A 26,995-nucleotide genomic window follows, 5' to 3' on the forward strand; every position below is an offset into this window, starting at 1 on the left:
TACACCTTTTTTTTTTTATGTGTGTTTATTTTTGTCATGTCATGACTGTGTATTATATAATATAGATTGCATGGTTTGAATTAATTATAAATCAGAAGGTGAACTAATTTATTCTCACTGGTAATGTTTCTGAACAAATAAACAGTACTAAAAACAGTGCTTTACATTTAGATTAAATTTAAAGAATTTATAAATTCAATTCCTTCTGAAAAAGACTGGTGGCACCAAAGTCTGAGCAAACCACGTCACAATGTTTTGGCTCGCTGTCGCCCCTGTTCGGTGAGGTCACGCTATTACTACGCTCTTGCACGTGCTTTATGAATATTCACGCGGGAGTGGGACGGCTGGTGTCGAGTTTCACTCGAGGAGGTTGAGAGCGTGTGTTGGAAGTGTGGATTCTGGAGTTGGATGCTGTTGTCGAGGCTGACGGACTGATTTCATCCTGTCTGCTGCGCTCAGTTCGGAGGACAGAGCCCTTTTGAACTGGTGCAGCGTATTCTGAGCTTGACAACAACGGGAAATACAAAAAAACTGGAAATATACTAGTGGAAGTTATTGTGGCACGCGAAAGTTAACTTGTGGGAAGATGGATATAATCTAAAACGGATTTTTTGAGACGACATTTCATTTTTGGGTGGTTTTCCTGCAGTTGAACGTTGAAACAGACTGGATCTCTCTCACTGAAAAGCACGAACAGATGAGTGTAAGTGTTTCATAGACATTGAACTGAGATTTGATATCACATAATTAAGCGACAAAACTACAACGCTTTCATTTTAGTCAACGCGCGCGCTTATGGCAAGCCGTTTTAACATTTATTCCTTAAAAAATGACTAGCCTATCTATCTTGATATCACTAATAGGCTACTTATATTTTGACTTGTAATAAATAGCCCAATAAGCCAATAGTTACCTAATCGATCTAATAAGCCACTTATTATTTTGGACACTATTTGGACAGTTGGACTGTTCCATAACTAACTTATTCCAGTTTTACTGTTCAAAATATCAGTATTAAATAAAGCAACTGTAACTGAGATAAAAAAAAAAAAAATTTGAAAAAAAATTGAAAAAAACTTAGTGTCTGATAGTGTAGAAGAGTAGGCCTATAGATAACGAATAGATAGGCTAACTAAAGAACAAGACCTCATGATTAGTTACTGGAAATAGGAACTAACAATTGGAATATGTTATTAGTACAAAAATTACACGATTTTTGGTGCAATTGGACTACTTACTATTATTAAATTAATAGTAACTTAAAGATAGATACTAGTGAGTTTTAAGAAATACATGTTAACACAGCTTGCCATAGTCGCTTGCAGTGTATAGGCTACTTTGTGGGCTAGAATGGAAGCATAGCATAATGTAAAATTTTGTCACTGTGCATGTTGGGTACATGTCATATACATTAACAAAGATTTTTGAATTTCTCATTGCAATAGACATTGAAATTACTGCGGTTATTGAGCATTGTCTTACGTTTAGAAGTCCATGGCCATGCATTTAGTTTTACTGCAGTGTTTCATGTGCAATCCAAAGCTTTGGTGATACCATTGAGATGTCAAGGGAGAAGTTGTAATTCAGACTTGAGAAAATTGTTTGTTTGAGTAGGTCTACATTGCATTTGTTTTTGGGCTTAATACATCTTCAGGTCAGTTGTTTGCATCTATAGTTTAGATTTATGATGGTTATGGTGATTGTAAATTTTATGGTGGTTATTGTATGGTTATCGTAATGTGTATGATGGTTATTGTAATCTTTCTGAAGTGGACGTGCATGCATTGTTTTTGTTTCTTGTAGAAGGGGTAGAAATGGAGGTTAGGCAACTCAAAAAAAAAAAAAATTCTTGGAATGAATCAGACCTGCACCATACTGTTAGTAATGAATCAATGCAATTAATCTGACAATCTGTCATAATGCAGCTGATATTAATATCAATACTAAGTTAAGAGAGCTATTATATTTCTTAACCATGACTCACAATACACAGTAGAAGTCGGCTGGTTAAGAGATTTTCTGTGGTTCACTGCTGCAGTTTGACCACTGAGCTACAGTTATTTGTATATTCTGCACTGCTGTTTTTAATCTAGGCTTGTATTGGTGTAACCCATGTGCGGGCCGCAAAAGCCTCCCAAACGTTTCTTTTCATTGAGGGGGTGATTTGTATTGCATAACTTTAGTTCTTTGCTTTTGAGAATGAATTAGAGAACACATAAAATGCCAGAGGAGCAGCTGTGGCAGCCTGTGAAAACCTTGAGAGGTGAGCTTAATAAATCGCCTTGAAAACGGAAGGTTACTTATCAAACTAAAGAATAATCCCTACAAAATGAATGTATCTGATTTCAAATTCAACAAATAAAAGTGTTGCATCCACTATATCACGTACAACATTTCCAATTAAATGACAGTTTTAATGTATTTATTAATGCCACCCACAGCCTGACCTTTCTTGGCCAGTGTATCTCAGATAATATTTTTGGCAATGTGTTGGACCTCAGAGGAAATCAGTTGCAGAATAACAGGGGCAGATGTCCAGTGGTCATTTATTTAACTTGGTTGACACGGCAGAGCATATAGATTTTCTCTCCTGGCAAGACATTCCTCTTAAATTGGTTGATCAGTGGAATTCTTTTGTTAGCCATAGAGAAGTGCTGTGCTTTTGTGTTGGTGACTGGCTGGGGTTCATCTAGACCGCATTCCAAATCTCCCTCTGAGGATGAGAATAATTAATATTCAACAAGATAATAAGGTTGTTTTCACTCATTCAGCTCAGTTGACTTCCATTTATCTGGTTCGTTGGTTACCAGTGTGAAACTGCAGATATAAAGCTACTGTTTCCACCTCTCTCGATGAATTTTGAGGCTATTAGAGTATGACGCCCCGCCCATCACAATCCGTTTGCTAAACTCCACATGTTCGCACTCATGGTTTTGGGATCTATCCATAAGATTAGTCAGTCACATCCCAAGTTAATTCGTGTTTCAGTTTGTTCAGGTGAAGTCATGAGCTTGAAAATGAACCGTGTTCCTCACGCAAATAAGCAGACTGCATCAGGTCGTTTATAGTATAATGGTGTTTAAATAAGAACAACATGTTTGATTCAACAGCCACAATGAAACACTGAGAATCTAATAAATCAAAGATAAAACTAGAAGGCGACTGTGCTAGACAGGAAGTGTAGTTGATTCTGGAGCAAGCCGGGCTGAGGAAAGGTTTAGAGCTTCAACCATTTTTTATTAGTTTCTAGACTAAGCGAAATGTATAAAGTTTGCTAAGAAAATAGCAGCAGAATTGATGTCTGACCCTCAGACAGAGCAGAACCAGATCGAATGCTGAAGGGCTTTCAAGACATTCCAGGGATTATGTCACCAGACTCTCGTCCCAATGGACGATCGGTTAATTTCTCAGCTCCGTCCCTGACCTCGGACTGTCTCGGGTGAGCTGAGATCCATTCGGATGTTGGGGGAAAAAAGCGGGGTCGTTGCGCAGTCACACACTCACAACTTTACATCACTCTTGATCTCATCCTTTTGGCTCAGGAAACGATTCTCTGATGATCAGACAGTTCCAGTACCTCTGCTGTGGTGTAGTTAAACCCATCCTTACAGGTCTCTGGTGGAGCTCTAAAACCGTAAGCAGTTGGAGCATCTGGTCTCCAGAGTGGTGTGCAGAGATTGCATGCCAGAGGGCTCTTGCCCCTCATCTGCATTTCTCATTAGGTTCTGAAGGGCGGTGTGTCTGTACACATGTCCTATAAAGCCATGTAGGGTCAGTTTGTGACCTCCTTGTATTTACTGAAAAAATGCCTTTGTGCCCTGCTGCTGGTTGCTTTCAAGGGGACTGCCACTGTAGTAAGTGTACAGTTTATGACAACTGTAATATGATAATGAACACCTGTAGCTGGGATTTTGCATAGTTATACATGTTTGTTGCCCTTAGCATGCCTAATAATTATGGCATGAATTATACATTCATTAAAACACAGAGATGGGAGATCATGCTGTGCACAGACAAACATTCAAGAGGCCACAATGGCCAATCAGAGGCGTTTACGATTCCACTCAACAGCGCTCAAAGCGTCACATTTTTTCATTTTTAGTACCGACTTGGTACAGACAACACTATTATAGGCCATCTCTTATGAATTATTATGACTTCATATGATTCTCTAATTAATTCCTTGTTGAAAAGTCACTTTCACCATGATGAAATATATAAGGTTTCAGAGGTAAAATTGTTTGTGAATGTTGTTTTGTGTTGTTTTCTGTGGATTTCTGCAGATTTGCCCCCAAAATCAGTGTAAAAAAATCTGAAGACAATGTATTTTGTAGCTGTCTTTCCAAGAGACAAAGACTTAGCCTAAGATAGTACATAAACATAAAATGGATAACTGTCAAAGTAGCATTTGTAATAGGCGTAACTTGAATCTCCTGAGGGACAGAGGAAGACGAAATATTGCGGCTATGGCTTGTACGTCTCAACCTGATATGGATGTGTTTGACTGTGGGTTCAACAACTCAAATATATATGGTTCTCCATATGGCAACAGGCATACCGGACATGATACCTCTCTTTGAAATGATCCGCAAATGGGATGGTACAGTCTGTGTTCAGTTAAAACTACACACAGTAAATTTCATAAACTCTGTACTGAACTCCTCCGCTGCAGCCAGATGTTTCCAATTTCGCACCGTAACCGAAGCTGTATCAGCTGGTGTCATGTTCAAAGGACCCAGCAGCACGTGTGGTTCTTTGTTTTCTTCAGCGCGCAGACCTCTTCCACAAACATTTCCACAAACACACTCAGCAGGTTGGAGGGTGTGGGAAAAAGATGGTCCCCTGAAGCCAGATCATCCTAAATGCTGGCCAAACCACGGCTGATAGGGCCTTGTTTTTTCCCCCATGGCTCAAATGTATCTGATGTAGATTAGCAGTGCACGTATCTGAGGCCTGCAGGTGGTTTTCTTCTTTCCCACCAGCTCCTGTGGTGCACATCTACCATGGCTTATGTTGGACTACTGTACTGAGAACGTGGGATCAGCTCAACCATTGAGTAAAGGTAAAGGGATGGTGGCACAAAATGCAGTGTTTCCCACAGGATTTTGTGAATCTGTGGTGGGTGGACCTTGGTACCTCTAGGGCAGTGGTTCTCAAACCTGTCCTGGCGTACCCCCAACACTGCACGTTTTCTTTGTCTCCCTAATAAAACACACCTGATTCAACTCATCAGCTCATTCACCCATGTTATAATGAGCTGATGAGTTGAATCAGGTGTGTTTGATTAGGGCGACAAAGAAAACGTGCAGTGTTGGGGGTACGCCAGGACAGGTTTGAGAACCACTGCTCTAGGCGGTACGTACCCCCCCCCCCCTCCCCCCGTATAATTTGTTTGTAAATTTTAAAGTAAAATATTTTGTAAAAAAAATATTTAATTTATCAATCTGGTGCACTTTGGTAGTTCAAAATTAAGAGCTCCAACCCATATTTAGTGTGCAAATTGAACAAAGAAAAAGTAATTGACTTGTACCTGAACTTTAAAAGGAGTCTCAAACCTCTTTTTAGTTGTAATATTGTATCAGTCTATATTACACTACATAGGAATAATATTATAACTTACTATCATTATTATGACAGTAATAGCCATACATTGTAAAACAAATGCACTGAAAAATAAATGAAACTTTCACAATTGGTTTTGTCCAAACTTCTATACTTGAGAGTTAAACATGTGAGCTTTTATTTTAACGGAAACTGCCGTCAAAAGTCAAGCTTTTATTTTGGCTGAAAACAAGTTTACATTCACAAGTCTCATTACAAATCTAGTGAAATGCTGCAATCGTCAACTATGCAAATGTGAAAATAATGCGTAACTGGTGCCTGCTGCGTTTCCAAATGCACGCTAAACTCAGCACATGCACAGATAGAGTTCACTGCATTCATTCACTGTGAACTGAGACGCCGAGCTGATCACGTGCTGATCACGTGAGGGAAGTGCACACTTCTCTTTGCGCAGCGCAAACTGACAGTCTTTTGAAAGGACACAAAGCCTTATCGCACTTTCGATTTTAGTTTGTTTGAGAGCAATGGCGTCCGCCACAAATAAATCAATGTATGGGAATCACTGAAATGCATTTAATCAATCCCATCCACATTTTCAAAGTATTTTGATTGTTTGATTCGCCTTAATGATTCTGGTTCCTTAATGGCTTGGCCTATATTCATGATTCTTATAGTATTTGCAAGGAATAGATATTTCCACAAAAAATTATTTAAAAAAGTAAATCTAAAAAAGAAAAAAGTAATTTGTTTTGGAATTGGAGTGTACTGGTTCTGCTGTATGTTTTTGGCTTAAAAAAAGAATCAACTCATTAGACTTATTTGTTTTTTAATCGGACTACACAGGTTGCACTATTTGTATTTTATTAACTAAAAAGAGTAATTTGTTCGGGAGTCGGTTCCTGCATTATAATTATCATTGTTTTATAAGGATCCGGTTCTGAATAAGAATCGGTTCTTGGTTCCCAACCCTAGTTATAGGCGCAGTGTGTGCGTGGGTGGTGTTTGCAGATCTTTAAGATACTCCATTATTGTAGATAAGTGCTTCAACATGAGGCTTCTCTTGCCAAGTCTCACTGGATCTGAGTGATTTTCTCAAACACCCAGAAGTTGTATTGGAATTGATCACGATTGGCCAGGTTGGTTGTTTTCTTTGATTTCTTTTGGTTATCTTGTAAAAGCAATAAAATATTAGGAAAATAATCCCAGTGTGACAGCATGTTTGCTTGAGATCAAATGATAGTCAACGTGAAGTTAATTTGGCCCAGCACTAAACATGTTTTAAAATGGAAATATTTGAGTTGCCCAATGTTGAGATTGATTGTGTTACTTTATGGCTGCTCAGGGTTACTTTTTTAGGTCGTTTTGGCTTTCAGGGTCTTTTCTCACTCATCATTTACACTGAAGGGGCCAATATACTGTATTGTCTTTACCTCATTCGCCCTCTCAATCTAACCAAAATGAACTTTAGAAAAAACATAATTCTTTAAAGCCGTGTTTGCAGTCATTACAGTCTTCCAGCGTGAGTGTTGTTTGAGGTGTCGTGAGCAACGTGGACTTCTTCCACTGGTTGGGAAAACGTTTTGGACATCGAGTGATAGATGATCAGTGTTGGTCTGGCCAGCTGTGGTTGTTTTCATCCCCAGCGTCTTGGCCAAAGTGGTTTCAGTGTTTAACAGAGCAGCTTCTTTGGGATTGTTTAACTCCAGTTTTCTGCTCTGTCAGATCTTTGGAACCGTTGTGTGGAATGAAAGTTCTGGCTAATGGAGGAAGGCTACAACACTTGCTCAGAAATATTAGTGGTCTAGATACCCACAAATCTGCTATCTTCTATTCTTTGGAATGGAATATATTTTTTTTTTTTTTTTTTTTTAAAGCACAAAACTGCCCTGAGGTGCTTGGAATCAGCAGGTGTGGACAGCTTGTAAACCATTATTAAATGTCATTGTGGAAATTCTTTAAATTAGATAGGGCAGACTTGTTTTCACTTCATTTGTGTCAGATTTTGTCAAGGGATAGACTGTGCCTTGCACACAAAGTGTTTTCTTTTTTCTTCAAATGGGCCATTTTCTATAATTAAACCATGAGCCCTTTGTCATATTAAGTGGTCTGGGTTAAACACATGACCCAGAGCGCTGGAAAGATGCCCAAAGATGGAAAGTCAGAAACAGTGATGTAACACCTCTAACATGCTATTATAAAAGTAGCAAAATATTAAGATATATGGCCAACGTCTTGAATGGTTTGATCTGTATACACCCTACTATATAAATATGGTTTATGAATAATACGTTATAGTCAACCTTTAGATTTACGAGGAGAGAGAAATATTCTTGGATTCAAAGGCATTAAATGGAAGAATAAGAAACTTATCTTGGACAAAATAGCAGTTGTCTAGGTTCGTTTGCTGTGGTACATGTCCGGCCCTTTGGAGGTCTGCTCCAGCCATTAGTAAAAGTGGCAGTGCCCGTTGAACACATCTGTGTAACTTTCTTTCAGCCTTTGACAATGTTTTGGACATTGCCTCAATGTCTGGAGAACAAACCTATCCATCATAGATAACTTTCTGCATTTTTAGCTTTTCAAAATACATCACTTGATGATTTATAAGCTGTTTTTCTCATGGGGATTTCGGATATTGCCATCTATGTGGGGATATTTTGTCCCCATAACGTAGGGTTTACCCGGACCACACACACACAGACTTATGGTCGTTGTATTTAGAGGTTTGGTGCACATAATCTACGTTGGAGGTATTGTGTGTGTGTGTGTGTGTGTGTGTGCTTGCCTGTACTTTCTTAAACATACGAGAGTGTTCCTACTCGTGTGTGTGTGTGTGTTTCTCAGTCCCTGTGATGCTGACAGACTGAAATTAGCTTTGGATTCCCATATGCACAGGGCAGGCTTCCAGCAGACCCCAATTACAATGCAGCAAAGCCAGAGAGGGTGCAGGGCAGACTGTGTGGAGCCCTCCTGGTCTGCTCCGTCGCTCAGGCACACACACACACACTGTCACTACCACAGACTTGACAGACTACCGCAATGAGGCGCACAGCACGCACTGATCTGACTCACACACACTGGCGCTTACACGCACTTTTATATGGACACCTGCATCATCAGACTCATTCACACACCTTTTAGATTAACCACATGTGCAGCTGTGTGCAAGAATCAACACCACCAGTTATTCTGAAGTTAATCAAGTTAAACCTACACACACATTGAGGCATACTTACCTACTTCAAACAAATACCCTGTGGGGTACAAAGTGAAAAGAATTAGCATTAGAATTTTGCAGAAGGGAAAAAAATATATAGCTGGAGTCCACCACCGGAGGGAGCCTGTCTGATTCCTACAGTATGACAGAGCAAAAGTATTTCCTGTGAATCTGTTTTTATTTACTTTATGAAAACATGTGAAATTCTGTGGTTTATAGTAAAGAATTTTGCAGTGATTGAGAATGACATGATTATTTTCCTTGGCCTGAAATTGAATTTTGTGGCTTTTGGTAGTAATGCAGATGGTGACAGGCTCATCTTAAAACTGCTCATCATGCCTCTCTCTCTCTCTCTCTCTCTCTCTCTCTCTCTCTGTGTGTGTGTGTGTGTGTGTGTATATATATATATATATATATATATATATATATATATATATACGTATAAGCACATGAGGACAAAATGAAAACATGAGCAGTTTATATATATATATATATATATATATATATATATATATATATATATATATATATATATATATATATATATATATATATATACTGTATACACACAAACACACACATAGTAGCTTGAAATTATGCAGCTTTTGAAAACAAGTGTGCATAACGTCCTTAATGTGTGTGTTTAAATCTAAAAGGCACTGGTAACCTCTGTCTAGCTTGCTTTTGAAAATAAAGGGGGTCAATGTGATTTACAGTGTTGTACCTTTGGATGTGAATACAATTTTCCTGTAGTACTTTTATTCCACAAAAGGAACCAGAAAACCACTCAATTCATTATTCCTCGGATAATAAGCTCTCAGTCATAACTTTCTAAATTTCATCTCCTTTCTTTGCAGATCCTTAATACTTGAAAAGCTGGCCTAGATGAGTCAAGTTCCTCTAACAAGCATACATACATATTTAAGCTGTGTCTTGAATGTTTATAATTCATTTGGACCCAGAAAGATCCTACTCCAGGAACCATCTATAAAAGATTTTGTTTCATAATTTCAGCAATAAGGTCGTCATAGTTTGCAGGTCCACAAGCTACAATTTTATGGATGAGGAATTGCTAATTTAAAAAGGAGCTGGAGGAACACTCAGAGGAGACCTTTGTGGTTTTAATATATTAGAATTGGCCCACCAGCGTTTTTCTAGCTTCATTTTGTGCATTAGTGTTGGCATTAATATACGACAGGGTTAAAACTGAGTTGGCTTTAAAGGGTACTCTTGGCTCTCTTTTGCATCAATGTGGGTTGCAGTTGTATAGTTTTACTAAAAAAGGGGGGCTCATGTTAGCCACAGTCTCTATTTTAAGCTCCTGTCCATCACTGCACTGATATTTTGCTGTAGGAGGACATTCCTTAAAGGAGAACTCCGGTCAATTTTAACATTCAGCTCATTTTTTTGTACATTTGGAGTGCTGTCAGTACAGAGAAATGATGTTTATTCAGCCAGCGCACATACCTTTATTTACATCCTGTTTTCGGTCGAAGTCCACAGTAGTCGATTGTCGAGTTCACGCGCATAGGTTTAGTACCTATGATCACGCGCGTAGGTTTAGTACCTATGATCACGCGCGTGAACTCGACAATCGACTACTGTGGACTTCGACCGAAAACAGGATGTAAATACAGGTATGTGCGCTGGCTGAATAAACATAATTTTTATTAATATCTTTCACATCTACTGCAGTCAGATTCACCCGCGTTCACTCCGAAGGAATCACTCACATGACCTGTGCACTTGTAATGACACATCAAGGATGTTAAGAGCCTAAAAGCAGGTTTAAAACTTGCCCCATTGAAGTCAACAGGGTGCAAAATTTAAAAAGAGGATAACACGTTGTAGGCAACACCGATTTTTGTCGTTGTTCTCTGTACTGACAGCACTCCAAATGTACAAAAAAATGAGCTCAATGTTAAAATTGACCGGAGTTCTCCTTTAAGTTTACACCCCAAAAGAAATGAGAGTTGATGTAGTGAGTATTTCAATGAGGGTTTCAAGCTTGGATCTCTCTAACATACATGCCAAAATTGACTAAAATAATCAATATAACAGGATGAAATATTGACTCAATTCAAAGGACATGTTCATCAAAAGACACAAACTATGACTTAAAACAATAAGACTGTTTTTTTATTTTTTTTTTTTGAATACAGACTAGAGAAGCTTTTCGCATAAGCTGCAGCAATAACATCTTGACTTATTAGCTGACAGTAAAATGCAGGAACAATGTGTGCACATGGTGTGCTGCTGCATTATTAAAAAAGAACCCATGCAACATGTGGAAAGCCACTTAAGCATTCTTGTCATAACTGTAACCGAGCCTGCTTTTGTAATCCATCTTTCTGTAATGCATGCTGCTTCTTTTTTTGATAATGTTGGACTGGTTTCTCTTAGTTCACTTATGCTTGTTTCTCTAACTAATGTCATTTTCCATTTGTCCTGTCAGGTTTTTTAAGAAGAATTTTCAATGAAGAGAGAAGGAAGGACAATTATGGATCCATTGCATCAAAACAGGACTTTGAAGTGGTGGGTATTGGTGATCCTCTATGTGGCACTACACCTCATGACCATCCAATCATCTATGGCGCCAGGAACATTGCAGCTCCAACTAGATGAGGAACAGCCTGCAGGAACTGTAGTAGGTGACATCAGTGCTGGCCTCCCACCTGACATGATTGCAACCCACTATTTCATCTCAGATCATCAGGGTACAGGTGTTGGCATCGATCTGGATATCGACGAGAGTACAGGGATCATAAAAACAGCAAAGGTCTTGGACCGAGAAGTACGTGACCGTTACAGCTTCATAGCAGTCACCATGACCGGTATAACAGTAGAAGTCACCATCTTAGTCAATGACATCAATGATCACGCACCAGTGTTCCCCAGAAAAAGAGCCACGTTTAAAATCCCAGAGCAGACAACCATAGGCACCAAGTTTCCTCTTGATCCGGCTGTGGATGCAGATGAGGACCAGCTCACTACGCAAGGTTACATCATAACGGATGGAAATGTAGGACAAGCTTTTCTTCTTGAAACCAAACGAGGATCCAACAAAGTCCTTTACTTGGATTTGGTGGTCAATGCGGTTTTGGACAGAGAGACAAGATCTTCATATACACTACTCTTGGAAGCATTTGATGGTGGTTCACCCAAGAGGACAGGACAGATGATCCTGGACGTGACTGTGCAGGACATCAACGACAACGCCCCAGTCTTCAACCAGAGTCGCTATCATGCAATGATCTCCGAGAACCTTCAACCTGGGAACAATATACTGCAGGTGTTTGCTTCAGATGCCGATGAAGGTGACAATGGGTTGGTTCTCTATGACATCAACAGAAGACAGAGTGATCCTGATCGCTACTTTGTCATTGACTCTCGAACTGGAGTTATCACTCTGAACAAGCCTTTGGATTTTGAGATGAGAAGAGTTCATGAGCTTGTGATACAGGCTCGGGACAATGCCAGTCAACCAGAAATCACCAATGCCTTTGTGACCATCCAGGTTCGAGACTACAACGACAACCAGCCCACCATGACCATCATCTTCCTCAGTGAGGATGGTTCTCCACGCATCTCTGAAGGAGCACAGCCAGGCCAGTATGTGGCTAGGATTTCAGTCACGGACCCTGATTATGGAGAATATGCCAATGTGAATGTATCTTTGGAGGGGGGCGATGGAAAGTTTGCTTTGACCACCAAAGACAGCATAATTTATCTCATCTGCGTGGATAAGATACTTGATCGTGAGGAGCAAGACCACTATGAACTCCGAGTCATGGCCACAGATTCTGGCACCCCTCCGTTACGGGCAGAGTCTTCATTTACCATTCAGGTCACAGATGTTAATGACAACCCACCTTTGTTTGACCAGCAGGAATACACCCAGGTCATTCCAGAGGTGGCCTTTCCGGGAAGTTTTGTTGTACAGGTTACAGCACGGGACAAAGACCAGGGACCCAATGGGGATGTTCAGTACAGCATCCTACAGACTGAAGGAACTCATTCAGATTGGTTCAGTGTTGACACAATTACTGGTATTGTCACCACCCTGACCCAGCTTGATTATGAAACTGACCCTATACCGAGTGTAACTGTTGTTGCAACTGACAGGGGTCGACCGCCACTGTCTTCTACAGCTGTGGTCAAAGTGATCCTACAGGATATTAATGATAACGAACCTGTGTTTGGCAGCAAGTTCTACAATGCATCCATCAAGGAGAACGCCGCAGCAGGGACCTGTTTCATGGAGGTAGGACTATCATTTCTTTGTCTTCAAATGCTGAATTTGTATTATACTGATTAATATGCAAAATTTGGGGGCTTTTTAAAGAATGACCTGTGTGAAAACCCCAATGTGGAATGACTTGTGTATATTTAAGACATATTGCTAGAGTGCTCTTTTAAAGTGTGTAAAATGAGTAAATGGAAACAGTCATTTTAGGAAATTGACTTGGAAACCAGCATGATGGATTGTAAGATATTGAAGAGTGAGCTTAAGTAAGCTTTGTTTGGGTTGGACTACTTCAGTAGGGAGTTACTCTCCTCAGGCTGTGGGAGATTGTTTTTTACTAGCTGTTCTTACTTTCACTTCTCAATGGTTTTCACTGTATTGCATAAGGTGGTTCAGATAAGTGCACCTTTAAAGGCAAAAGACTTCTGGTTCTGGTATTTACAAAGAACCGGTTCTAGATTCACAACCTAACTTTTCATGTGAAAATGACATTGGATAAAGTGTGAGGGGTCAGTTGAGGTTTGGACTTTGGTCTCATCTGGCCAAGAATTCTTAGTCCCTGTTGTCTGCTTACTATAAAAGGCACATTCTACGTTTTATCAATGTCTGTACAGGGACTTCAAGGTTTTTTTCTAATAAGTTTCTCCACAGGCAAATACAAAGCTCGTAATACATTTCCTAGTAAATCAAAACGTGTAATTTCACATGGTCACATATCAAGTGAAGGCACATTAATGCTTTCTCTGTGGTGGATTTGTGCTGGCGGGGGTTGAGACACACTCCAGCGAGCTGACAGAGGGCCCAGCAGACGGGAACTTGGCTCTGGGGTTTCTCCGGAGAGAGGGAGGATCGTGCCTGGGAGAGATTTTGGGACTGACTGACTGCTTTCTGCTACAGAGTGGGAATAGGAGCTGCATAGGGTCAAGTGGGAGGTCTGGGAGTAAAATTAGAAGTTTATAGTGGTATTACTTAAGTTCGGAATTAGGAATCGGATCAGCAGCACTCAGGTCTACAAATCAAGTGCAAATCAAATCTGATTGTGGCTCCTGTCTTGCTGTCAGTTTCCATCCTCATTCAATGAGTGCAAATGGTTCACAGACAGTTGCGAAAAGACTTGAGTTTTCAACATAAGAACAAAATAAGGAGTTACTAAGTCTATCCTTACAACCATCAAAGCAAACTTGCCAAGGACGAGGTCCAAACCAACTGTCTCTCAGGCTGTGGCACAAATGACTGCTGTAGATGGGAGCTGGCATGCCACTCAAGAGCAGTTGGGAGTTTGATGATGCACAGACTGCAGAAATCACTGCCAAATCCACATCCAAGCATCACAGCACGGCACTTGATGAGTTGCTTTTTTCCCTTCATCATAGATCCCTGTGCACAGAGTTCCCACCGCCTCCCTTTTTCTGAATCAAAGCTTCTGTCCAAATGCCATTACAATGGGTCTATTGTGATCATTCATTTAACATCTGAACCGGGCTTGATTTCATTTTTTCCAGTGTATCCCTCAGCAGAGCATGATTAGTTTAATGTGTACTGGCACTGGTGGTTTACTACATTTAAATTTTTTGTCACTTTGCTTGTGCGTCACTGCCGTTGGGCTGAGGAATAATTAAATTGGTTTTATTTCTCTTTTGGTGCAATTTCCACTCTTTGTAGTGTGAAAACTCTAGCTACTCTCTCCAGTTTTGTTTTAACCGCAAAGATAACACGCAAAAGACTTGTGGCATTGGAATCAAGGGTGTCTAAATTTATAAGACATGTTACTAAACTCTGCTTTCAATTATTACTCTATTATTTATAAGGCATACAACTGAGTTGATAATCAGTGTTGGGTTGGGCAGGATTTTTTATAGTTTATATTTTTAATTAATGTTTTATCAAGTCAGTTTTAGTTCATTTTATTTCATTTTATTTTAAATTTGTCTCCAAGTTACTTTTCATTAGTTTTCATGACATCATTGTTAGTTTTATAGTTTTATGTTTAGCATTTATTTTAGTTTCAGAATTTTAGGGCTGTCAAAGTTAATGTGCTAACTTGTATCATTCAAAAATGTTTCAATTTAAGTTTCTCAGCACTTTCTAGTGTTATTTGTATCTAGTAGCATTTTCATGTTTAATAGAGGCGCGTTAGGCCTGTACATTTTTATAATATATTGTGTATCCAAAACTAAAATTATTTGTATCTTATTTTAGTTATTATGCTAGTTTTTGTTTTTATTTATTATATCATGTAGAATATTTTCTTATGTTTTGTGCTGTAATAATTACTACAAAGTTTACAAACTTTTGTAAACTTTTTTTCAACAGTCATTTCATCAACCGAGGTAATTTATTAATACCTAAATATTGCTCCCAGCTGGTATCATTCCCAATCCCAAATCTTGGTAACTATCTATCTATCCCTGTTATTGTGTGATATTGTGAACCCTCTAACCGTTTGGAAAGTTTGGAGCTGTAATGGAGGACCCAGATGAAAGGCTTCTCTTTGGTACATGCGTAAGAATGGCTTGAACTCAGCTGCTGTTTTGTCTCTTCTGCAAGGACACTTCACTTTTTTAGGCTATTCACAACACACTCCAACTGCGGTCTTGGACATGTTCACCACCGGGATGACGACAGTTTTTCACTCTGTGTGAGACAGCTGCATAATTGGTACATCTAGTCAAGTCTCCTTTTTCTTCATGATTTGAATTGAGAGAGCTGTGAAAAAGATGGAGTGTGGTTGCTCCACAGGTCTCCACAGCACAATAAGGCAGGAAAGGCCTTTGTCCCATTCAGATTCATTGAACGCCTTGAACAATCATCTGTTAGCATAGTCTTGTTAGCGCTGCATTTTATTTCTAAAGCCATTTTTCTCTTTTTTCATTGAAACACTCATCTTTGTGCTTGCTTGTTCTATTTTTCTGTGACTGTATAATGGGCTCAAGCAAACAGTACTGTTCTCATGCACAGTAGGGCTGGGAGATGTATTGAATATTTATTTACAATATATAAGCTGTGATTTTGCAGGTGTTATAAAATTAAACAATATTATGATTGCTATGATTTTATTGCACTTTTTGTTTGGCCATTATTCTTCCTAAAGACCACTCAACCCTCTACGCACTCCTTGACAATAGAATCCCCATTGGCTAGTACATTTTTTTAGTTTACTCGCCAGACTGATCATTTAATGATAGAACTCTAAAACTAAAACTTGGTAACCATGTATGCATAGGCCTATTTATCATTTTAACTGAATTTGCGTGTGTGTGAGAAACACAGCGCTCTCAGCAAAGCGACGGCGAGTAGTGCGCCCTCACACTAGAGTTTACGGTACGCCAAATACTCTGCGCATCCATCGAGATTAATTGAATTACAACTGTAGTACAGATCGCTTGACGGAGAGCAAAACTCTCAGGCTACGTTTACACGGAAACGATCTGAAGAGAAAACGCAAAAGTGATCAATTTTTATTCTGCGTTTAGACGAGCGTTATGGGGGGGGAAATCTGCGTGCATATGGTGACGCAAAAGTGTGTGAAATTCAATGTAGTATGCACTCCAGGCGGCTAGGTGGCAATGTGAAGCACTGATCGGTGCCTTCACTGTCTAGCAGACTTTGCCGTTTTTACCGTTTAGACGGGAACGCGACGGTGGAGCGTTTTTAAGATTTCCACTCTGGAGGGTGGTTTCACTTCTTTGCGTTTTTAAGCCCCAAAAACGCCATCGCCGTCTAAACGAAAGGCACATCTGATAAAATATTTTTACGTTTTCACCCGCGACCGTTCTCGTGTAAACAGGGCCTCAAGCACTCAGTCAGTGTTCAGTAAGTGAAAATATATCTATGCTAAACTTATACTTAGCCTCTAACACACACTGGCAAGTAAAATCTAAGAATTTATTAGCCAATGGCTAATGAAAGACATTATTTAGAAGCCCAGAGTGAAGATAGTCACAAATGTGAGTGACTTGCTACTTAAATTAGTTTTACAATTCTTTTTCTCATGATTCATAAGTATGAGAGGATGTTTATGGAAACATCCGTGTGGCATTTGTCATATATCAAAATGTTATATAAATAGGTATGTGTGTGTATATAATTATAGAATTTTCCTTCCTGTGTTCAATCAGTAAAGAACATTGTGTAAAACTTGTCTTAATTTTATTTTTAACTATATTTTTTACTGTTTCGAGCTTGGCTACGATGTCTGGTTGAAATTTAAATAAAAAATTATTATTCCTCTGATTCCTCTGAGGTTTAATGGCCAACGCTACCTTGACTTTTAGGGATGTTCTTCCTTCCTCATGGGGAGCTGTGTACCTCCACAGCTTCTTATCTGATCTAACTTCACAGCTCATTAAGAGGGTGTCAGTACAACCACACCACCCCCTACCTTCTTAGAGAGATCTGTCAACACTGGAGGCTCTTTAAGAACTTGAGAGGAGTCCGAATATTTGAGCCAAACCAAAATATTTTGGCATTTGCCCGTTTCAGAGCTTTGAGTACAACTTGTGCGTCTATCAGTTTTCCCTTTAGCCTCAAAGACGTTTCCTGTCTCAGTCGTTTCTTGGCAACTCTCTGCTGGAAGTGAACTCCAAGTCCTGCAATGTCCTTGAAAAGACATCACTGATATTGTTCCATTTATCTTCCAGAGTCTTTGATTGCCCCCGTAGTTTAAAAAATACACTCGCAGGGCTTTCTTTGGTCAAGGGCAGCACTATATCTCTCTGCTTCATTGCCAAGGTGTATTCGTGTTCGGGACAGTTTGGGGGATATTACTCGTATCACAGCATCAGACAAGTGCACTCCAGCTGTGCCTTTTTTCCTGCATCTTTAGACATTAAATCACCCAACTTGTTGAAATGTCGGAGGCAGAAAGAGGTTTCCGAATACTCACAGCATCTGCCCCCCCAAAAACCTGATATTACCTGATACCTGATTATTTTACACACCAATTAGCGGAACACGGTGCAGATCCATAATGCATCCGGACTACGAAACATAAATACATTTACAAACAAACATATAAAGAGGACATAAAATAAGGCCTTTTTTAATTATCTCTTTATCTATCTATTTATGTGTGTGTGTCTGTTTCTGAATCTTCGCAGTATTGGCCTTAAATTAATTTGACATTTTGTTTAGGCACTCTAAATGAATACTCGATACTCATATCCATTGGAGGAAATATGATCTAAAGTTGTTAAAGGTGCTGTATGTAGGATCCAGCGGCCTCTAGCGGTGATGTTTCAGATTGCAACAACAGCGCTCGTGCTCGTGAAAAGCAATAAAGTTACAACTGTAGTCTTTCACATCAGATAACGTTAGCAAATGGTCGGCGTTAGCTGGCGAACTAATGATGTCTAACTTGAGCCAACTAAAGCACAAAATCACAATATATTTTACATGCTTTGAAGTATTGTTAGCTTACCTGTCCAAAAGGATGAAAGCCAACTCAGGGTCTGTTTTTATACCTAAAACAAAGCGGAGGTCTCTCCATAATTCAAACGCTCTGCCAATGTTGATCCGTTTTTTTCGTCCTGAGTCGATCCGATTGACGTTTGGCCTGACGAGCTTCAGCAGATACAATTTTTTTTTTTTTTTTTTTTTTTTTTTTGAGTTTGTGTTGGAGTCTGTGTTGTGCTGGAGGCAGGTCGTTTTTTGGTGTTATCAGACTCCATGTCGTTAGCTGCAGTGCCGTCGCAATAGACTGTACATAAAACGGAGAGGCTCGGGAGCGCGCATGCACGTCACATCCGGTGGATTTCGCAGAAAATCCGACCCGGAGACTTCACATAAAAATAGGAATACTGGCCTTCAGAGGTAATAGCAAAACGCGAAAAGTGGATCATTGTAATGTGTGATTACAACCCCTTCACAGACGGGCAATAAAAAAAGGATTCATTTTATAAAAAAAGTTACATACAGCACCTTTAAATGCTTTATATATTTTATATATATTTTTAAATGTAATCTATTTGTTTTGCATCAAGATTTATGCTTAGAGCAAATTTACATTGATGTTACTGCTGTGCTTTTACTCACTGGCTCAGTTTTTCTTCTTTGAATGCGAGACTCAAAACATCAACAAGCGAAGCTCAGCAGGCCTTTGCATGGACCTGGTTCATGGTCTGAGGAGGAGTGGATGTCTGCATGCCTCATTAAGCTGCATACACACTACCATATGGCATTTTTCTCTTGATCAGATGTCCAGTTTTTTTTTGTTTCAGAATATGCCTCAGATGCTGCCTTTTTCCACAAGTCTCCAAAAGCCATTCTCCACTTTTCAAATGACTTGGTCACACTGCTTCAGTGCACACAAAAGGCGATCATTTCTCCCGTCTGGTTTGATGCCAGACAACTTTGCATAGTTTGTGCTCTTTTTCACAATGGCCTTCAATAAGAGAATCATAGCAACCGTTTTTTTTTTTTTTGGATATCATTTCTTTGGATTCTGAAGCAGAAACTGTGTAGAAAATGCCTGGGGAGCTCAACATGACTGCTTTTGGTTATAGAAGTTTACTATAGAGCCATTTTGTTAAGAATAAAGAAATTCATATTGAATTGACGCATTTGAATGCCGTTTATTTGCTCAAATGCAATAATGATGAATCACAACGGTCAACTAGTTGACAGACCAATTTATATATATTTTTTTCTGAAATAAGTTTTTCAATTGCTTTCTGTATTATGCTTTTTTAATTCAATATTTGTTGGATTGTTTATATTTCATGCTTTTTTTGTTTTGATATTTACTGTGTGTATATAATGCTGCAATTTTGCACATAGCTAAAATGCAGGTTAAACAAGGCATTTTTTAAACAATTACAAGTAGCCTCCAAATATTTGCACGTTTTGTAGATGCTTTTTCGTAAACAGAAAAAAACCAGCCCATCGAACAGTTCCAAGTGCTCTTCTTCATGTTGTTGAATGTTGCTTTGCTAATATTAACTTTTGAGCTCCCTGTTTAGTTGTTTGCAATTGTTTATAGCCATACCTTGCAATCAGTGTAACCAGCTAAGCAAATACAAGAAGAGGGAAAGCCAGTCAGACAGTCGTGGTGGCATACTTCTGTCCTCTCCCCCTACAGGAGCTCTGGGCCAAGCCTCCGCTGTTTTTAGTTCTCCTCCGTGCTTCTCTTTCCTGCCGCTAACTGCCGTGCCCCTGCTACCCCGGCTCTGTGGTTTAGCACTGTATTTACACAGAGCAGCCAAATTGCAGGAAACGAGATGTACTACTTAATGTGTTTGCAAATATAATACTTCCTCGAGCACTTCGTTTGAGGCCAAGCGGGCGCACTGAAGCGAATATAAACATGGACGCACATCTGGACATTTTGTGGGTGTCCAGGTCAGAGTTGCTCCACTTGAGGCAACTGCCTGTTTTTATAGCACGCAGAGCCCATCAATTCAAATCCAATGCATCTGTCCAACTGTAGCAGGGTGGGGGTGTGGGGGGGGGTGTGTGAAATGTGTGACTTAGGGTGTGAAGAAAAGTGCTCACCATGCACCGCTTAACAGTGACAAATTTAGGATGTGTGTCTGTGGTAAGACAACAGCAAGAAAGAGGGAGAGGACAGACTTGTGGACTATGTGGTGGTTTTGGTGATTTTTTTGAATAGTACTTGGGGTGAGTTGATGAAAAATTAAGTATTTCTTAGTTTTGTGGTTTGTTCTGTGTTTTCATTATATCTGTTTGGTATTCACTGTCAGGCTTTAGGCCTTAGTCAGGGTAGACGCCATATTTAGTTCGACACGAATGAAAATGAGGCTGTGAGGGATAGGAGTACCGTTCAAATCGTTGTACTGTCTAATGGTTCTTTTTAACGTCTGGTTTTTACAACCTATATGTTTTTAATCCCTTGAAATTTAATGAAGATGAACATTTTCAATGTTTTTCAAAATGGACGATGACCAATATTAGATTTAGGGACGCAGAATATATTGGTACCATATTGGTTAGCAGACAGTATTAGTGATTTTTCTTTTAAATTTTCTTTGCTCATTTTCTCATTTCTATTTTTACATTCAAATTATCTTTACCATCAATTAACGCAAACTTAGTTAATCTTTAAAACCTAATAATTTAGTGAAAGTTTAATGTAATAGTGAGCAAATATCTAAATGATTATAATTTTTTTATACTGCACATTATAATGTTGTGATGCCTAAACTTACTTGTAGCATTTAAAACCATTATTTTTATTAGTTCTCAGCCATAACATGAAAATAATTATCGGCCTGTCCGTATTGGCCAGAATTTTTACAGCCAATTGAACGAACTATATTTCTATCCCTCACAGCTTTGTTGACGTCAAGTTAAATATGCTGTCTAGCCAGAGACTAAGGTCTACTGAGTACCACTAAACCTAATGCCAGTGTGATTTGCAGTTGTTTTTCCTCCCATATCTGACTGAGTTTTCTTGAAATGATTTTTTTTAAGGTTTTGGGGGTCCAATGCTCACATCTGGAATCATGGTAGTGCTGTTTGGGTGGTGAGTGTCCGTCCCGCTTGTATTAGATGGTCTAGTGAGCAGGTGAGTAGCACCTCTAAAGATCACCACCACGTTTCTGGGAAAATAGTGATGGATGAGAGACAGAGATAGGAAAGAGGGAAAGGAATCTCTAGAGGGACAGTGGTGTCTGAGCAGTTGGAGGCAAGCCTCAAACTAGCAGCTGGAGTTGGCTGCAAACAGTTTCCCAATGATGTCTCTTCCTTTGTTGAATGTCTGTGTGGCATCTATTTATATTTCCTTTTTTTTTTTTTCACTCAACAACTTTGTTTTGTCAGAGGAAAAATCTTTTTCTTAATCATATTTTATGTTCATATTATTGTCTTGTTTTCCATAAAAAAAATAAAAAAAAAACTTTAAGAAGGAATTGTTAATGATGGATAATATATATATTATTTTTTTTTGAAGCATGTTTCCACCTCAGAAATAAAATAAAAAAATAAAGAAAGAAACTGGTAAATGTTACTCATAATTTTTTTTTCTTTTTTTTTTCTTATTCTATCTCACCAAAAATAGAAAAAAAGATCTCACAATTATCTGATTTATATTTCATTCTGAGGCGGAAATAGGCTTCCTTACATTTTAGGCACATCTTGTTGCACTGTAATTTTATGGAAGTGCCCTCTCGTAATTCATCTTGTCTTTTTATATATATTCCGGCCTAAACATCATAACCGCTGAGCAAATTGTCTCCATATTCAGAGCATCGCTGCTTTAAAGAATGCATCCCTTATGTCTGCCAGCAACCTCAGGCCCCTGATTAAACTCTGCCAGTTGCAATAACGAGAATGCAATAATGCTACCAAGCAGGCGGCGCTCAGGAACTGAACCGAAGTCAGATGTTCCTGGTTCTCATTCTGAATAGGATTACTTGGAGTTAAGTGAGATGAGTAATTGTTAGTGTAAAGGTGAAAGAACATAATTTTGTTTGACTTTGCTTCATTTATGAGTTAAGGTTGATGTTGAATAACGCTGAGAATAATATGTTTGTAAAATGTGTTGCTTACTTGGGCGAAGCACCTCTGTAAATCTCCGCTGCAATGAAAAAGGTTTATTAGGGCCGATATACACACAGCAGAACACTCAAGATGTCCTGCGTCAGAACAGGAGGAAGGAGACGGGAAATTTGACATTTCAGTAGTTTACACTTGATTTCTTTATGTGTTTTAGAGGTTGTGCACTCACAGCTCACATTGCTTTTTGATTATATTAATAAAAATGTCTATCTGCTGCTCCAGAAACCAAATGGCTAGTGTCCTAGGATGTTTCTGACATAGCAGAAGTGAATCCACGAAGACCACATATAATTGTGCTGTATATCAACTGCATATAGTTTCACAGTAAATCAGAAGTGAAAAGAATCATTGTTGTGTTATAAATCATCATTAGAAGATATCTTAAGGGTCTGTTTGTAAGTGATTTGTATAATCGTAAGGGGTATAAAAGTGGGAAGAGGCATCATAATCACTGCCCTAGATTCCTCAGTAGATTGACTCAAATGCACCTGTGGGACTCCTGGAGAGAACTGGATTTATGCAAACAGGGAACCTCCTCAGATAGTCTGCAAGCTTGCGAATGAACTAGCGTCGAGCTTAGTGATTTTAGCCGCTCAGGCTTTTCTCTCTCGAAAGCGATGATACATCCGCCCTCCCTCACAGCTCATAAATACAAGGGGAATTAAACCGTCCCCCCTTGTGGTGGAAGGTTCTTTAGGACTTTTCACCGATCGAATGGAAAACCATTGACCTTCCGCTCATGAGATTTTACTAGGTGTTTGAGTAACTGTTTTCCCTCTTCCCTTTTCTGGAGCAGGGCAGTGCAGTCAGCCTCGAAGGACTTCATGGTGCATTGCCCAGAAACGTTGTCTTCAATGACAGCACCTTCATCTTCCTCGAAACCTCCTCGGCTCCATTAAAGGAAGCTGGAGGCGGTAGCCAAGAGCGCAGAGGGCTTGTCAATGATTCTGTAAAACAGGCGCAGTGTTTCTGAGAGGGTAACAGGGGTTGGACGCATGTTTCCAGCTCCGAAACAACTCTCAGGTCAGAGTCCATTGGGGCTTTGTGATGGAGTGCTAGAGAGTAGATGAACTGTCTAATGCAGTGCTTTTCAAACTTTTCCACCTGTGATCAAATCAGAACTAGTGGTCAACCAATATGCATTTGTTTAATAACTAATATCTTAGAGAGCAGGGTGGCCAATGGCCAATACATGAGATAGCAAACTATTTAATTGAACTGAGTGGTTTAGTCCAAATTTTCTAAAAAGACACCATCGCTTTATATGAATAATAGATTTAATTTAGGCTTTTATTCACATATATGGTAAACGGATATGGTAAACGGAAGCTCAAGCATACCTGCTTGACATGCAAGAACCAATAAGGTTCATTCTCGTGTTGCGCAGCACATTTGAGCTTCATCAAAAAACAGTGAGGTTCATTCTTTCGTGTTACGCAGCACGTTTGAGCTTCTGCAAGAACCAATAAGGTTCATTCTTTCGTGTTACGCAGCACGTTTGAGCTTCTGCAAGAACCAATGAGGTTCATTCTTTCGTGTTACGCAGCACGTTTGAGCTTCTGCAAGAACCAATAAGGTTCATTCTTTCGTGTTACGCAGCACGTTTGAGCTTCTGCAAGAACCAATGAGGTTCATTCTTTCGTGTTACGCAGCACGTTTGAGCTTCTGCAAGAACCAATGAGGTTCATTCTCGTGTTACGCAGCACGTTTGAGCTTCTGCAAGAACCAATGAGGTTCATTCTTTCGTGTTACGCAGCACGTTTGAGCTTCTGCAAGAACCAATAAGGTTCATTCTCATGTTACGCAGCACGTTTGAGTTTCTTTCAGAACCAATGAGGTTCATTCTCGTGTTACGCAGCATGTTTGAGCTTCTGCAAGAACCAATAAGGTTCATTCTCATGTTACGCAGAACGTTTGAGTTTCTTTCAGAACCAATGAGGTTCATTCTCATGTTATGCAGCACGTTTGAGCTTCTTTCAGAACCAATAAGGTTCATTCTCGTGTTGCGCAGCACATTTGAGCTTCATCAAAAAACAGTGAGGTTCATTCTTTCGTGTTACGCAGCACGTTTGAGCTTCTGCAAGAACCAATAAGGTTCATTCTTTCGTGTTACGCAGCACGTTTGAGCTTCTGCAAGAACCAATGAGGTTCATTCTTTCGTGTTACGCAGCACGTTTGAGCTTCTGCAAGAACCAATGAGGTTCATTCTTTCGTGTTACGCAGCACGTTTGAGCTTCTGCAAGAACCAATGAGGTTCATTCTTTCGTGTTACGCAGCACGTTTGAGCTTCTGCAAGAACCAATAAGGTTCATTCTCATGTTACGCAGAACGTTTGAGTTTCTTTCAGAACCAATGAGGTTCATTCTTTCGTGTTACGCAGCACGTTTGAGCTTCTGCAAGAACCAATAAGGTTCATTCTCATGTTACGCAGAACGTTTGAGTTTCTTTCAGAACCAATGAGGTTCATTCTTTCGTGTTACGCAGCACGTTTGAGCTTCTTTCAGAACCAATAAGGTTCATTCTCATGTTACGCAGAACGTTTGAGTTTCTTTCAGAACCAATGAGGTTCATTCTCGTGTTACGCAGCATGTTTGAGCTTCTGCAAGAACCAATGAGGTTCATTCTCGTGTTACGCAGCATGTTTGAGCTTCTGCAAGAACCAGTGGGTTTTGTTTGTTCTTGTGCGTTAAGCAAGTATGGTTGAGCTTCTGTTTTTGTTCGCTGATCAATGTTTGTATTTGAATAAAACCTAAATGCAATCTGTTCATCATATAAAATCCAGTCTCTTCAGAACATTTGGACTAAACTGCTCAAAACATATCATATGGATTAGTTTTACGATCTCTTTATGAACTTTTTGAAATGAGTGGTAGTTGCGTGGACCGTCAATGGAGGGACAGAAATATCTCAGATTTCATAAAAAATATCTTCATTTGTGTTTGGAAGATGAACAAAGTCTTACGGGTTTGGAATGACATGAGGCTGAGTAATTGATGACAATTGTTACATTTTTGGTTGAACTAACCCTTTAACTTTGCATATAATTTTGAAATTAGAAATGTGTTTGAGAACACTAATTTATTTCCATCAGGTGCCCCACTGGAATCCAAAGACTAAAATATTTCAGTGCACTGTCATCTTCTGAAGCTTTTTCTTAGATTATTTGATCAACCTAACTCTTTCATTCAAATGTATTTCTCACATCAGAGGTGTGAGGTATCCCACACAAAATGGTTAATGCATAGCTAATGGACTTTGTACATGGCACAGATTTTCAAATGTCTCTAATCAAAAGCATTAATGCTGTCAGAAAACTGTTGTTTGTCTCAGGGATGGAAAAGCGGACTTACAGGGTTCTGATGCAATAGCGATTCTTCTTTCCGTTTGAAGTCTGGTTCAAGTGTAAACCTGACTGCTTTATCAAAGCCTTCCTTTTCTGTTTGAGAAGTGCTTCTGACATTTTTAGCAGCATCCTCAATGTTTTTAAGTCAAGACACGAACCTGATCACCTCATCTCCTGGATGACATCCAGAATCTCTCAACATGAAATCAAAACAGACCATGTTTACTTCCTTTATACACATGTCTGGTGTTTTTGCTCACAATTCTTCATTTCAAAGTAAAAAAATATGTCTTTGTAATCTTTTCTTTTTTTCATTGACATCACATGAAAAGCCCAGCATGGTCTCTTTGTTTAAAGTGAACCCAAAGCCAAATAGATATTTAGACATTTATTAAAGGGATAATTCACCCCTCATGTTGTTCCAAACCTGTATGAATTTCTTTCTTCTGCTGAACACAAAAGAAGATATTTTGATGAATGTCAGTTCCATAGCATTGACTTCCATAGTATTTTTTTGTTACGTACTATTTTTTTTGTTCCATACTATGGAAGTCAATGGGGTCCATCAACTGTTTGGTTACCCATATTCTTCAAAATATCTTCTTTTTTGTTCAGCAGAAGAAAGAAATTCATGCAGGTTTGAAACAACTTGGGGGTGAGTAGCCCTAAATGATGACAGAATTTTCATTTACATTTACTAATACATTTTTAAAGTTATATCTTAACATTAGTTAATTCACAATGAACTAACATGAATGATCAAGGTGTAAGTATTATTAATATTATTTTTTAATATATTTAATATGAAAGTACAGTGCATTTTAATGGTTCAGTACTGTTTTTTTAATTTTTGTAATAAAGTTCAGCACTATTTTATGTATGTTTTTTTTTTTGTTTTTTTTTATTCAGTATCCATTTTTTTTTTAACTTTCGGTTGATTAATGATTAATCCAATATGGGGCCATATTAATCCAGCGTGAGCCAACCTGGATATTGTTATCAGTAAAATCCAACATCGGTCTACCTCTAGTAATTTTTCTTGTTTAATGTCTTGCTTCGGTCTGAAATGTCACATTATGAATGGCGTTTCATGTTGACTTTCAATATTTCA

The 26,995-nt window shown here is 39.0% G+C and overlaps 1 protein-coding gene across 1 annotated transcript in view; it reads left to right on the forward strand.

Annotated features, from left to right (window-relative positions):
• Nucleotides 1–399: 399 nt before the first annotated feature.
• The window catches only part of dchs1a (dachsous cadherin-related 1a), a 101,239-nt gene continuing 74,643 nt past the window's right edge, over nucleotides 400–26,995 (forward strand). Inside the window, exons 1-2 of the mRNA XM_084419055.1 lie at nucleotides 400–703; nucleotides 11,235–13,043. Of these exons, the coding sequence (XP_084275181.1) occupies nucleotides 11,256–13,043 (1,788 nt within the window). The 5' untranslated portion in view covers nucleotides 400–703; nucleotides 11,235–11,255. The remainder of the gene's footprint in view (nucleotides 704–11,234; nucleotides 13,044–26,995) is intronic.

The sequence above is a fragment of the Rutilus rutilus genome (genome assembly GCF_951802725.1).
Source record: "Rutilus rutilus genome assembly, chromosome: 9".
In the NCBI taxonomy this organism is placed as follows: Eukaryota; Metazoa; Chordata; class Actinopteri; order Cypriniformes; family Leuciscidae; genus Rutilus; species Rutilus rutilus.